At 43.2% G+C, this 13,936-nt stretch overlaps 1 protein-coding gene across 1 annotated transcript in view; it reads left to right on the top strand.

The window, feature by feature from the left end:
- The first annotated feature begins 4,064 nt into the window (after positions 1-4,064).
- Positions 4,065-13,936, top strand: part of irs2b (insulin receptor substrate 2b) — a 16,387-nt gene continuing 6,515 nt past the window's right edge. Inside the window, exon 1 of the mRNA XM_015045963.1 lies at positions 4,065-7,704. Coding sequence (XP_014901449.1) covers positions 4,371-7,704 — 3,334 coding nt within the window. The 5' untranslated portion in view covers positions 4,065-4,370. The remainder of the gene's footprint in view (positions 7,705-13,936) is intronic.

Raw genomic sequence — 13,936 nt, 5'->3', positions numbered from 1 at the left:
TTACAAGGAGAGTGAGAAAAAAACAAAAAAAAAAAAAAAAAAAAAAAAAAAAAAAAAAAAAAAAAAAAACTAACATATTCTTCACATGTAAACAGAGTAATGTCATCGGGGGGTCGGTCCACGTTTTCATGTTGTGCAGCTTTGTGTTTTGCTGACACTGGCTTCACTTCTTTATTGTTTGGGAACCATACAGTCGATGTGTTGTATAAATAAAAACAGTAAAAACAAAGGCAAGAAATCGGACTTTTGAAGTGGTCATCGCTTTAACACGAAATTACCACTTCCTCGAAAAAGTCCCCTATATTTTGTCCGAGTACAAAACCAAAACAGTTTTTTTTATGAACATTAAGTAATGTTAAATAAATCTCTCTTTTTTTTAAACTTTTAAAATAAAACCCTTGTGTTATGATACCAAAAAGAATCAAACAAAACGGCAGTAACAAACAAGACAGAGGAAAAAGAAAGAAATAAATTAAAAGTCAATAAATAACACGGGGATTACACTGAGATCAAAAACATCAAAACAGCAGTGCCACAACAATATGAATCAGACACCGCAGGCTTCGGCTATAATCTGTTTTGGCTTTTGACTAATGAGATGAGGCGGAGGCGGGGTGGGGAGCGTGTGTGTGTGTGTGTGTGATGTTTTGATGCCAACAATACATGTTTGTACTGTTCATTTGAGGAGGGGCCTAATGTGGCAGTCAGTGGTGCATGACCAGGTCTAATCCTTTCCTCCAACCATCACTTTGTCCCTAATCTTATCTCATCAGTTCGTGCTATTCTAATCTACTTTTTGAAAGCTTATCAAGCTAATCGTTACAAACAGTGACAGTGCAGGAGGGAAGGCCACAATGTTATGTGTTTGTGACTCAGCTGTTTTGTATTGCAACATCAGCCACAATTAGATCAGCAGGTTGAAGTTTCTCCCATATCAGTTTTCTTTTGACCGGTTAGGGCTGTTTGTTTGCATGAGTGATAAGATTTTGAACAACAAAAGACAAAAATACCCAGATAAGAGCTCGGAGAACCAGGAAGAATGAAACTATTTGAGGGAGATGTGCGAGTCAACGAGATGGCCCATTTCAAGCCCCGTAAATCAGGTTTGGCTCGCCCTTTTAATCTACTTGCAAATTAATGCACCGCGCCATGTAGTGTAAGGAAATAAATATTCATGTAGCTAACTAAGAAAAGGGCAAGGACGTATCACAGACTCCACCGGGCTGGCCACTCAAATAAACATCGTATTGGTATTTTAAAGATACATTAAATTTCTCAAGCTTCATGGATTATGCAGAAGGAAGGAGTCATTCTCCCTGCCCCTGCTTTCTCCTCACGACACCCCCACTGTGTTTCTGTTTATACTGGCTGTCAGGTCATGATATCATACAATCAAATACCTTAAATACTCCTGACATAGACAGTCTAATGAGAGAAAAAAAATACAGCAAGCTAATACTGATGTAAAGCAGCACATTCATTACACTGATATTGTGCTTTTTTGCTTGCACCGTGTGTAACAGTTTGTTACCTGTGTGACATGCAAGAAAGCATTTGCCTGCTAGAAACTGCCTCACAAAAGTATTCAAGTTCTTTGAATTTTTCAGATTTTGTTGCAATCACAAACACGAATGTCTAACTGTGAAACATATGTGTGTGCTTCAGACAAAAAATAATCTGTGGAGAATGGCGTATACTGATCCCTCTTTATTCTCAAACTTAATTAGTGAATGCGGTCCAACATTTCAGCCTACACGCAAAGAATAAAACACTACCACTACATATCCACCTGGACACGCTGTCTACTCTGTCAAACATGGTGGAGGCAACATTATGCTGTGGGGATGCAGATGAGACTACATGGGGAGCTGAAGGAAACTCAAAACAAGGCAAAGTTGGTAGAAATCATGTAAAAAGCTGCAAAAGACTCGACTGAGGTACACCAAACAAATGGAAAACCTGCAACAGTCAGCCAGAGTCCCAATGAAATTGTTTAGAGATCAAAGCGTATCTCTGTTTTAGACTGAGGAGTTCAAAACCCACAGCCAAACCAAATCGAGAACCATTAGCAGTTCTTGAAAAATGCTATCCTCAATAGCAGAAAAGTTTAATTAAAAAAAAAAAAAATCATGCAGGCTTGTTGTTTTTCTTTCACTTGCTGTGCACCACTTTGTTGTCTAGCTATAGTAAAATTACAATAAAACATGTTTTTGATTGGATTATGACAAAATGCAAAACATGTCAAAGGGTATGAATACTTCTGTAAGACAGCTTGAAATTTGCTACTTATATTTCGCAGAACAAATTACTAACACACCCCTAAATTTGTATATATAGAGGTAAGAATGAAAAAGAGTTAAGATCAGGGAAAAGGTGGACTAATTAACCTGCACAGTGCCTCGCCAAGGACACTCAGATGCTGAGCCAGCACCTTGGATGTACAGTAAATGATGATGATCTACACTGAAGAAAATGTCACAATCGCAGGATACAACACTGTTCAAAATGATGTCTATTATGGCTTGGTTTTGCACCTTTAGTGAAAACAGACATGGAAACGAATGCCTATTTTAATGCGGTTCCCTCTGCTTCCTGTGTTTGACCTGCATTCATAACTGTTAGGACACAGTGTACTACTTGCTTTTGTCAGTGAAACAGCACCATCCTTCTGCTGAGCAGGATGAGCTGCATCTCTCTTTCTCTCTCCCTCCCCACAGGAAGTTGGGCTGGCTGACAGACTTCTGCCTCTCTCAGGCTGCATGACTAGCAGAGCACACCAAGCTGGCTCCTGCATTTCATTCTGACGCACGCCTTCAGCTGGTGACGCAGTGAATAGGGGAGAGTTATTTTTTGCGTCATTTTTGGCTTGACCATATATGGGTGTTTTTTTCTTTCTTTTTTTTTAAGTTGCACGCAGTAATTTTGGTTTGATGTTGAATATGTGAATTGTGCTTGAGCCTTTCTTACCCTGCATTTTTGTGCAGATGGACACGGCCTGTCTCTGAGCAGCTCCAGGCAAACACAAATATGCAGAAGGTTAACAGGTTATGTTAAACAGCAACACACATTTCATGAGTTCCTACAATAGTTGGAGTGGAAGGGAAAATAACGTAGAGTTTCGTGAATTTATGAACAAGTGCCAGCATCTCAGTGCCAGCAAGTATAAATTTATAATAATTTTAAAAATTGAATACATATGAATGGGATTCTTGTTTTGTAAATAAAATTGTATTGATATTTACTCTTTATACTGTAAATACTAATTTAGGTTATTTAAAAGCAAAATAATGTAAAAAACATTATTTATAATGTAAGAAAAACATTATAATTATAATTATTAGATGTTTATTATCTTTAAACAAAATATTAAATACTGTTCCTATGTTATTATTTCCAAATAATAAGTTACAATATTTTCTGCCAAATAGTTTTTCATCCTTAATGTTGATATTAACATATCATTTTAAATAACATACAAAACATCGCTAATTATGAAAGTAAATTCAAAATTAAAACTGAAATAAAAAGTAACTAACTAGCTGGTTACAAAATAAATTGTCTTTACTTTGTAAAATGCAACATAATGACACAAATACTTAAATATCAAAGAAAAAGGCACATGTTGGCTAATCAATCCAGATTCATAACGTTGGTGTTTTGTTTCTACAAGATTGTTTACAAAATAACTTAATATTTAATTAATCTTTGTCTAATTCATAGTCTTGATCTTTTATTTTGCGAATATACTATCATTACAAAAATGATAATATGAAAAAAAGAAAAGTGTATCAGTCGGTGTTTTATAATCCACCCAAAGATTTATACAACAAGGTCTTATTCGGTTGTCTTTTTGGATCCATATCCTGCTAAAAGAAAAAAAAAAGGGATCATGGGAGTAGATTCTATAAATAAAGCTACGCTGCTGTGTGACTACGCGTAAATGAGTCGGAAGAGGGCAGAGTGATAGTAGGAGGGCTTTCTCCTCCTCCTCTCTCTCCAGCATTCATCCCGTTTCCACCAATGAGCCCAATGAGCTCAGGGCGCACCGCCCACTGCCGGTGTGTGTGTGTGTGTGTGTATGTATGTGTGTGAGTGAGTGAGTTTTTTTCTCCTTCGCCTTTCCCTTCCTTTTTTTAAGCCAAAGCTGGATGTGTAGATCGTCACATGTTGTTTCCTCTCTTCAGTCTGAACATCAGCCGGCATGTGTTATTTATTGCTTGGCTGCGGGAGAAGACGAGCGCAACGTACGGCTCTGGAAATAGAGGATTAAAAATAAAGCGCGGAGTTTCTTTTTTTTCTTCTTCTTCTTCTTCAAGCGACTCCTGCAAATTCAAGCGCTGCGGTCTGGTCTGGACTAGAGGAACACGAGAATGGCGAGTCCGCCAGCAACGGGCGGTCAGGCGCTGATGACCAGCACTAGTAATACAAACGCCAATAGCAGCGCGAAAAAATGTGGATACCTGAAGAAGCAGAAACACGGACACAAGCGCTTTTTCGTTTTAAAGGAGCCGTGTGAAGGATTCCCTGCCCGGCTGGAGTACTACGAGAACGAGAAGAAATGGAGAAACAAGTCCGCCGCTAAGAGAGTTGTTCCCCTGGACTGCTGCCTCAACGTCAGCAAGAGAGCGGACGCGAAACACAAGTATCTTATTGCTCTTTACACCAAGGACGAGTATTTTGCCGTGGCGGCGGAAAACGAACAGGAACAGGAGAACTGGTACCGGGCGCTGACGGACCTAATGGCCGAGGGGAAAGTGTGTGACGGCTCGGCGTCCAACTCTGCGTCCTCACTGGTTGGCTTCGACGAGTCGAGTTACGGTGTAATAACGCCGGTGGCCGCCGCCTACAAGGAGGTATGGCAGGTTAACCTCAAATCCAGGGGACTGGGACAGAGTAGGAATCTGACCGGTGTGTACAGGCTCTGTCTCTCCAGCCGAATGATCAGCTTCGTTAAGCTCAACTCGGAGGTCGCCTCTGTCGTACTACAGCTGATGAACATCCGAAGGTGCGGCCATTCCGACAGCTTTTTCTTCATCGAGGTGGGTCGATCTGCAGCCATCGGTCCAGGGGAGCTGTGGATGCAAGCTGATGACTCAGTAGTGGCTCAGAATATCCACGAAACTATCCTAGAGGCCATGAAAGCCATGAAGGAGCTGTCGGAGTTCCGCCCTCGCAGCAAAAGTCAGTCATCTAGCACCAACCCCATCTCTGTGCCAACAAGGAGGCATCTGAATAATCTCCCACCGAGCCAGACTGGCCTCCCCCGGAGGTCCCGTACTGACAGCACCTGTGCCACATCTCCTGTGAGTAGTAAATGCCTGTCTTGTCGTATACGCACGGCCAGCGAGGGCGATGGCACCATGACACGCCCAATGTCTGTCACCGGGAGCCCCCTCAGCCCAGGGGTCCACAGGACCCTCCTAAGCCGGTCTCACACCATAACAGCACGCCCCTCCTTGACTTTTGAATCTTCTACTCTCCAGCATAGTAAGTCCATGTCTATGCCCCTGTCTCATTCTCCGCCTGTGGCCACCCCATGTCCAGGACATGTGTCCAACTGTGTGGACAGCAGTGTCCCCCGCCCCTCCAGCTGCAGTGCATCATTCTCAGGCTCTCCCAGTGATGCAGGCTTTATATCATGTGAGGAATATGGCTCCAGCCCTGCTGATGCACGGGACCTCAGGTTACCCCTAAGCCTTCGCAGCAACACTCCTGAATCTCTGAAAGCAGACACCCCTCCCTCCAGGGATGGGAGTGAACTTGATGGCTACATGGTGATGGAGAGGCAAAATCAGAATGGTTACCGGCGGCTGTCAGAGTTGGATAAAGTGTATCGAAAGCGAACATACTCCCTCACTACCCCCCGTCAGCAGAGGCGCCCCCCTCAGGTGTCCTCAGCTTCTCTGGATGAGTACACTCTCATGAGAGCCACATACACCAGCGGAAACCGGTCTTCTTTGAGGTGTCACACGGCCTCACCTAAAGGAAGTGGGCTAGAAGATTACAGGGATGTTCACATCAGCTCTAACAGCCTCCAAGGTGACAGCGGCTACATGCCAATGATGCCCGGGGTTGCACCCAAGACTCCAGGGTCCAAGGACGACCCCTATATGCCCATGAGCCCTATGTGTGTTTCTGCTCCAAAGCAGATCATCAATCCACGTTCACACTCCTGCACCGCAGGGCTGGCCCCACGCACAGACTCCCCTGGGAGTATTTCTCTGGAGGACAATGGCTACATGCCTATGTGGTGTGGACACAAAATGTCAGTGGAAAGCAGTGATGGAAAACCAAGCAATGGAGAGTACTTGTACATGTCTCCCGTTGATGCTCTGGTTTCTCTCACACCCCCAGAGTACCTTCTCAGCCTCTCAGGAGACCCACACCCCCACCACAGACAGCCTTATTGTTACAGCTCCCTACCAAGATCAGTCAAAGGACAGTTGCAGCGAACTGGGTCTGCTGACACCGACCAGTATGTTGTAATGAGTTTACAGAGACAACGGATAGAAGAAGAGTCAAACGGTGGTCCCGTTTCACCTGGAGAATCTGGAACTGGTAGCTCCCCAGGCACGCCAACCACTCCATCTTCTCTCCCTTCTCCTCTAAAACTGACTCGGTCAGATGGAGGCCTGTTGCACCGCAGCAGGGTGTGCCGGCCCACCCGCCTGGCTCTGGAATCCCTTCGAACACTACCATGTATGAGTGAGCATCCCCTTCCCTCAGAACCTCGCAGCCCTGGAGAGTACATCAACATTGATTTTGGTAGTGCTGCCGATGTCCCACTGTTGGAGAGCTCAGAGGCTGGAAGCGTAATGTGTACAGAGGAGGGATCACTGTCTCTGTCAGACTATGCTAACATTGACATCAACTCATCAGTTCATCTCGAATCACACCAAGGAGAAAGTTCCCACCCAGTGGGGCGTCTTAACCATACATCTGAAGTCTTGATGTGCTCCAGCATGGTGAGCAACCAGCAGGACACACAGAGAGTTGAAGGGAAGGAGGACGAAAAGAGAATGGAGGGAGAGACAAAGACAATGGGACAGAAAGGGAGTCCTGTATGTGAGCCTGCTATTACCAAAAGTGACTACACTGAGATGACCTTTGCCCCCCCTGCTCCTTTATCTGTTCTCTGCACCACTGATGCCACCCCTCTCCCCACCAGCCCCACTGCATGTGTGAAGAGACTCAGCCTTGAAAGCAGCTTAGTGGATGTGGTGCCCCCTGTGCCAGTGGATTCTTTCCTACTTGGGGCACCATCGTTATCTCTCACTGTCGTAGATCCAGACCGGGGGGCCAAGGTTATCCGGGCTGACCCTCAGGGGCGTCGCCGCCATAGCTCCGAGACCTTCTCCTCCACCACCACTGTGACGCCTGTGTGCCCGTCTTTCGCCCATGACACCAAGCGGCACAGCTCCGCATCTGTGGAGAACGTGTCCCGCTCTGTCCACAGCTCCGAGGAGCCCGGCGAGGACCACAGCAGCCCCATGTGCAGGGAAACATCAGCGGGGTATCAAAACGGACTGAACTACATTGCCTTAAACTTGATGGAAGGGAACCTCGGAGGGGGCAGGTTAGGATCATGCGACAAATTCCTGAGGTTCAAGACGACTTGCGGCTGCAAAGGGGGTCTAAATGGGTTCAGCGCCAGCCCCTACACCAGCCTGGGATTCAAGGAGACTACTACTGCTGCTGTGAAAGGTGAGTGTTTGTCCTTATTGCACACGCCCTTTCATTCAGTAGGTTTTTCATTCATAAAGGGAGTGGTGTAAGGGTAGAGTAGGATCAAGATCCGCCTCAGTGAGCCAGAGATTGGCCACGCGTAACATCACTTCCTACATCTTTTGCACTTCTTCATGTTGACACTGTCTGCAGTAAAACATATATCTTCATCCGCATCAAGCTTGTTTGGCCATTTCTTCTTTACCTTGCAGATCTTTCATAACCTCATAATTGTGACTCTGTAGTGTGTTGAAAATAACCAGCACCCGGTCATCAGCTGTGTCTCTTTTTTACTCCTCCACTGCTAATATAGTGATATGTAAACACAGGTTGCAGAAGTCTCACAGAAGTAAACCAGTTATTAACATGGCTGCTGGGTGTGGGCTGCCATGTTTAGATAGGATTAGTCACCTACTCGTTCCACCCATCCCTGAAACATCTCAAGGCTGTGTGATCCTGAGGAAGTCTTTTATCTTGTTTGAAACTGCAGAGCTATCGTGCTGGAAACAGTTTTATTTCTCTTCCCAAATAAGAGAGTCTGAATTACTATTATGAAGTAAACAAAGGATACAAATGGAGAAAATAGTGTCTATTTTGGGTGCAGCACATTGTCTTTTTGCTCCTTCTTTGGTTTACTGAATTAGCCGAGAAGAGTCATACTATATTGTATTCTCCCTCTGCAGCCATCTTAATTTGAAAGTGCTTCTTATGGTTGTATTCTGTTTGGCTTGACGCTTCCATCATGTGTTTTGTGTGAATGGTTCGCTCTGAGCTCCCTCAGTGACGCAGTTTTCGACCACGTCAGTATGTCAGGGAAAAAAAAAAAAATCTAATCTTCTACAGTGACGCACCACATTATGATCCTACTGTAGAAGGATCTAGAATATGTTTTATTTAAAGTGTCTTGCGCTGCGTTTTGTAACCATGAAACGGCTAACATTTGGGAGAGGAGCAGCAACGGTATTCCTCCCCCCTCCATCAAAATATTACCTTTCCCCTCATTTTGTTCGGTGTTGCATCAGTGGCTTTTCGTACATGTGTAAATGGCAGGGGTTTATTTACAGAGATTGATGACCTGGCAGGGGCATGTTAGAAGTTGTTGTTTGCCTGAAAAGAAAATTCAGAGAGACGGGATCGTCATGAGTCACAAAAATCTGTGTTCCTGATGGTGAAATAGTAGAGTTTAATTAGTGTTTGTGCTTTCACAACCGGGCTTGTCTCCCCTTTCTGGTCCCAGCCAAGGCTCTCGCTCTGTGAGCCGCAGCCGGCGTGGAGCTCAGTGCAAGTCATCGGGTTCCCCAGAAAAACAAGTGAGTCAGTTGTTTATCAATTGTCAGGTACTGGGTTTCAGAGCTGGAATGTGGGCAGTGTGCAAAGGTTGCTGGGAGAGGTGAATGCTCACTTGTTTTTCTAACCTGGTGGGATGGACTTAGAGGAGCAGGAGGAGGAGGGGGTGATGGGAGGATTCTTTTCTTTTCCCCCTCTGTGAGCAACTTCACAAACATGCCAATGAAATGTTCTTTTACAAGAACAAGCTCTGATAAACATGTTTTGTATGGGGATAGTTGACTTGAAAGAGACACACGTGCACTGTAAACGTGTACTTTCCGACCTGTTGAAAATTTTCCTGGATTGTTCAATAATATTGAAACTCCTCCCTGTTTGGAGATGGTTTCGGGTAAATTCATCCTTTTGACCAGTTTGTACCCCCATTTTGTCCCATTTTTAAGACAACCTAGGTTGTATTAGTTCTTCTCTCTATTGATTATTATTTACAGGATTTATAAAGAGATAAATAGTCATAAAGATTCTAAAATTTAATGTGTAATTCAGTTGAATGTTATTATTTGTTTTGATCCTCATTTGGAGCCGTTTCCTCACACAATAAATGTCCAATTGAGTGATCATTTATTGGAGTAACTTTATTATGTTATAGACATTGACATAATGAATTATGAATTGACGTGTGATAAAGCATCTCACAGTAGACATCACAATGTCACATGCCAAAAAGTCAGGTAGAAAAATGACTAAAAAGGTGAAATGAGCTGGAAATGTGAAACTTGTTTGTTTATTGGGGCATTAATGATGGCAGAACTGCCTTGCCCCCACCTGTTGCTACCCAACACATTTAGCTGAAATAAGGTGAACTACAGTTTGAACTTTTTTTACAAGAATGACAAAGTCTGCTGTTTGCAAATGTTTCTAGTACCATACCTTCATTCACACAGTGCTATTTTAAACACTAAAATAAAGTATAACCTGCTGAATGGCTACCAGAGCAGGTAGCCTGACTAACTAGTTAATATCAATTCATTATTCTTACTGAGGAAAGAGGGGAGCAGCAACTTTAGCAGTTGCTTATATCTGTTACTAATAAATGTGACAATATTTTAATTAATAACTGTAGTAGGAGTAATGGTAACATTTAAAAAAAATAACTTTAGTGTTTTGACTACGCTTTATTGAGTAATGGGACATAAAAGGCCTAGCTATAAAGCAAACAGAGAAAATAAGCAGGGGGAAATGTTAATCAGTCTTTGCCCATTTAAAGATGAGTGACCTCTGGCATGAAAATACCAAATATTTATAAAAAAAAAAAAAAAAAAAGCCACGCCTGTTTACTACAAGTTGACAGGCTTTGCCACATTCCCCGTGTCTCCTGGGTACACTGTTGTTTACATTCCTGCCATTCTTCATGTACATTTGGCCATCACCTGCTGTAATCTGTCATCCCAGATCACAGAAGGAAGACGCTGCTAATTTGTTACCACTTCCTGTCTGTCAGTGTACGGAGGAAGTTCTGCAGGTTTCAGTTGGAAACGTTATTGGCCTGCGGACGGTAGCCGCATTTCTCTTTATTTGTGTTGCAAATTTCAGACTGACTCTTTTCGACTTTTCACAACGACGAAGCAAATTAGTCAAATTGCCATGTTATTCTTGTCCTTTGTACCAATGGAAAGTTTGCGCTCTAATTCTTGCAATGAGCTAAAAACAGAGTGATCTTTTTGGTCGAAAGTGGTAGTTAAAAATTATTACATTTGAGAGGCACCAATAAATTTTTCTAATTTATCTGCCCTGATCAGAAAAAGACAAACCAAAAATCTGTTTTTTCTTGTTGATTAACTAAATACTTGATGATGATTCTCCATCTATGAATACATCAAACAATTGCATGTACTTGGATGCATTTTTTTTAATTTAATACAAAAATCACTTAAAGATGAAGAGAACTAGTCTTTAAATTAATTTGTTTTGTCAAAACAAACATCTCTATTAAAGAACCTGCAGCACATTCTCCCTCTTTTATAAGGGATAGCTGGAAAGAAAGGTCAGAATGTCATTTTGTCAAAGAAAGGAGATGCATATCAGTCAGGAAAAGCCTGATTGGTGAAGCCTTACCTTACACAATTACAGATTAAATTTACTGACCTTTTCTTTGCAGAATCTGAAAATTCCCTCCTACCGCAAGTTGAATAATTTTTGATGTGAACTCTTCGAGGTGTGTCCACCTTTGTTTATGCCTCACGGCTCTTTTTCAAAAGAGGACTAAATCTACCTGAAGGACGCGCAAAAACATGTTTTGAAAATGTAGAGGAGGCTTTCGGCCAAATTTAGACTGCTTTGTCAGTTTTTCCTAATGCCCTGAAGTGAACTCTGATGGAAACACAGCTTTTGTCATTTACTCGTCTGGGTGTCAGGTGGTGTTGTGTTGAAAGGATTATGACAAATCCACTCACTTAAATTTCTGTTTCGGTCAGAACAGGTAAAGGAGCCCTGTTTGGTGTTTTAACACCTTCTCTTTATTCCTTTTGTTTCCCCCTTTTTTTAAGACTACCTGCTAATGTTCTTCATCATCCTTCTGTTGTTTCTCACCCCCAATTTTCCATTATTTTGTTTTTTTTTTGTTTTCTAATTTATTTTTTTTATACGCAACATTTGGTTCTTTGAATCAAAGCAGTCCTGCACGGGTGCAGACGGAGGGGGGAAAACTGACTCACGCTCTCCATTTGTGGGCCCAGACTGCTCGCCCACCCCCTATCCCCGAAAATACACACACCCACCAGTCACACATTCTGACTTTGTGTGCCACTACCATGTGCGTAGATATACAGCTATCAGCAGATGGTGGGTAGTGGGGGTGTGGTGGGGTCAGGGGTTTCTGCACCTGCCCCGCCAAGCAGTACTCACTGGTTATCTGGCCCCTCCGAGGAGAGTGACAATACGGCAGTGACTGGCCACCATCTGCCACCACAACAACAGAGGGAGAGGGTGTGTGTGTGCGTGTGTGTGTGTGTGAGAGAGAGAGAGAGATGGGAGGTGGGGGTGTGGCCAAGCAGTTTCAAGAAGCCAACCCGAAACCCTTCCCCCCTTTCTCTCCTCATGTGCGTCCTCCTCCTCCCCCATTCCTCCTCGTCGTCGCTCTTCAAGACCGTGGTTTCTGTTTTTCAGGAGCCATGTGAATCCACTCCCCCCGAGCCTTTTTATATTCACACATCCAGTGCACATGGGTGCTTGTTGTTGTTTATTGAATCTCTGATTGGGTTTTACACACAACTCACTGGCAATTGTTTGTGCACGTTAGAAAATGGTCCCGCTTCTCATTTCAGCCTCATTTCCTCCATATTACTTGCATCTCCGTTTTAGGACACAGTGTTGTGTGCATCCTCACCTGTCCCAAACACCCCCTGGCCTGCAGACTCACATAGGCAGCGTCTCTGATACATAACTCTTTGAGCAAAGTAGGACGGGATGTTCCAGCGCAAGATCAAAACAAAGTTAACCTCACGTATCCTCAATTTAGCTTGGAGGTAAGACGGATTACATTCTCGTCAGGATTAGACATTGTTCAGTAGCTTGTTTTTCGAAAGGTGAAGCAGCGACAGTGGCTCTGTGTGTGTGTGATGCTAGTACGCAATTGGTGTGTTCGTCCTGTACCCAAACACACGGCAGGTGAGAGGGATCTAATGTAAGGACAGCTCACAAATCTGACGTTTATGAACACACGACGTTCTGCAGTCACGTATGATGACTTTCTGTTTCTGGACTGGAATTGTGCCAGTTGTTTGTTTTAGTGGAGAATGGAGCTGTCACATCCATTATCTCAGACACCTGAATTAAAATTAGAGCACATGTTGCTCTGATAATTGATTGATGGATTAGGTAATTACTCCAAGCCAAACAACTAGGTGTTGCCTCATTTCAGCTCCGTGGGTTTATTCTTTGTATTAATTTATTTGGATAGCTGCAAACTAAACATCTGCCTTGTATGAGATTCTGATGCAATAATTATTTTGATTATAAAACATTAGCATTTTTTTTTTAAAGGTTGTAGAAAGCAGAAATGGCTGAAATTTTCACACTTATGTTGGAAGTACATTTTTTAGTTGCAGATGCATCCTTTGCTACAAAAAGTATTAGATTATTTGTTTATTTGCACGTTTTAATATTTTTCTAATATTGTACAAAAAAGGCTTACGTGGTTGAATTAAAAATCTGCAAAATGTGCCGTTCTTTTTTTTATCAGATTTTTATCAGACTTTTTCTGGCTTTTCAGTACAAGGACTTTGAACCAGTCAAAATAATGAACAGTTATTCATATTTACGCTCAAATGCACATTAAAGTAAATGTATATTGATTTATTGACTCCTAATGATGTCAATAATTTGTTTATATGCATTTGTTGAAGGGGAAAAACAAAAGATTCTAATTTGTCCGTATCGATTCTGTACTTTTGTGAGAGTTGGTGTGGGACAACAGCCTGTCTTGCTGTTGTTGTTGTTGTTTTGTTGGTCAGGCAGAGAGAGGTGTGGGAGGTCAGCTGGTGTTTGTTTGGCCTGAGCTCTGCTGCAGATCAGGGAGGAGCTGACCAGGTTCAGGAATGTAAACAAAGCGGACCTTGTCCGTTCCTTCGTTTGCCGGCCCGTCTTTCAGACAGATGGTGACATAAACTGGCGGTTCATCTGCAAACAGAGAGTGAAGAGCCGGAGAGGAGTCTGCTAATACATAACTGTGTCTCTGAATGGAGCAGGGGGCTAATTTTAGCCTGAGTGAACTAAATAAATAATGAACAGAGCTTGTGTGTGTCTGTGTTGGTGTGGGTGGGCAGGTACGGGGCCGGGAGTGGGGGGCAGGAGGGTGGGTTTTTTTTTTTTTTTTTAGCAGGGGGGGGGGGGGGGGGGGGGGCATGGGCTTGTAAAAAGGAGGGGG

Source organism: Poecilia latipinna, unplaced genomic scaffold (assembly GCF_001443285.1).
Source record: "Poecilia latipinna isolate Pla-1442-1.1 unplaced genomic scaffold, P_latipinna-1.0 Scaffold757, whole genome shotgun sequence".
Lineage (NCBI taxonomy): Eukaryota > Metazoa > Chordata > Actinopteri > Cyprinodontiformes > Poeciliidae > Poecilia > Poecilia latipinna.
Note: the sequence above shows the minus strand (reverse complement) of the source record. Positions and strands in the feature narration are given on the sequence as shown.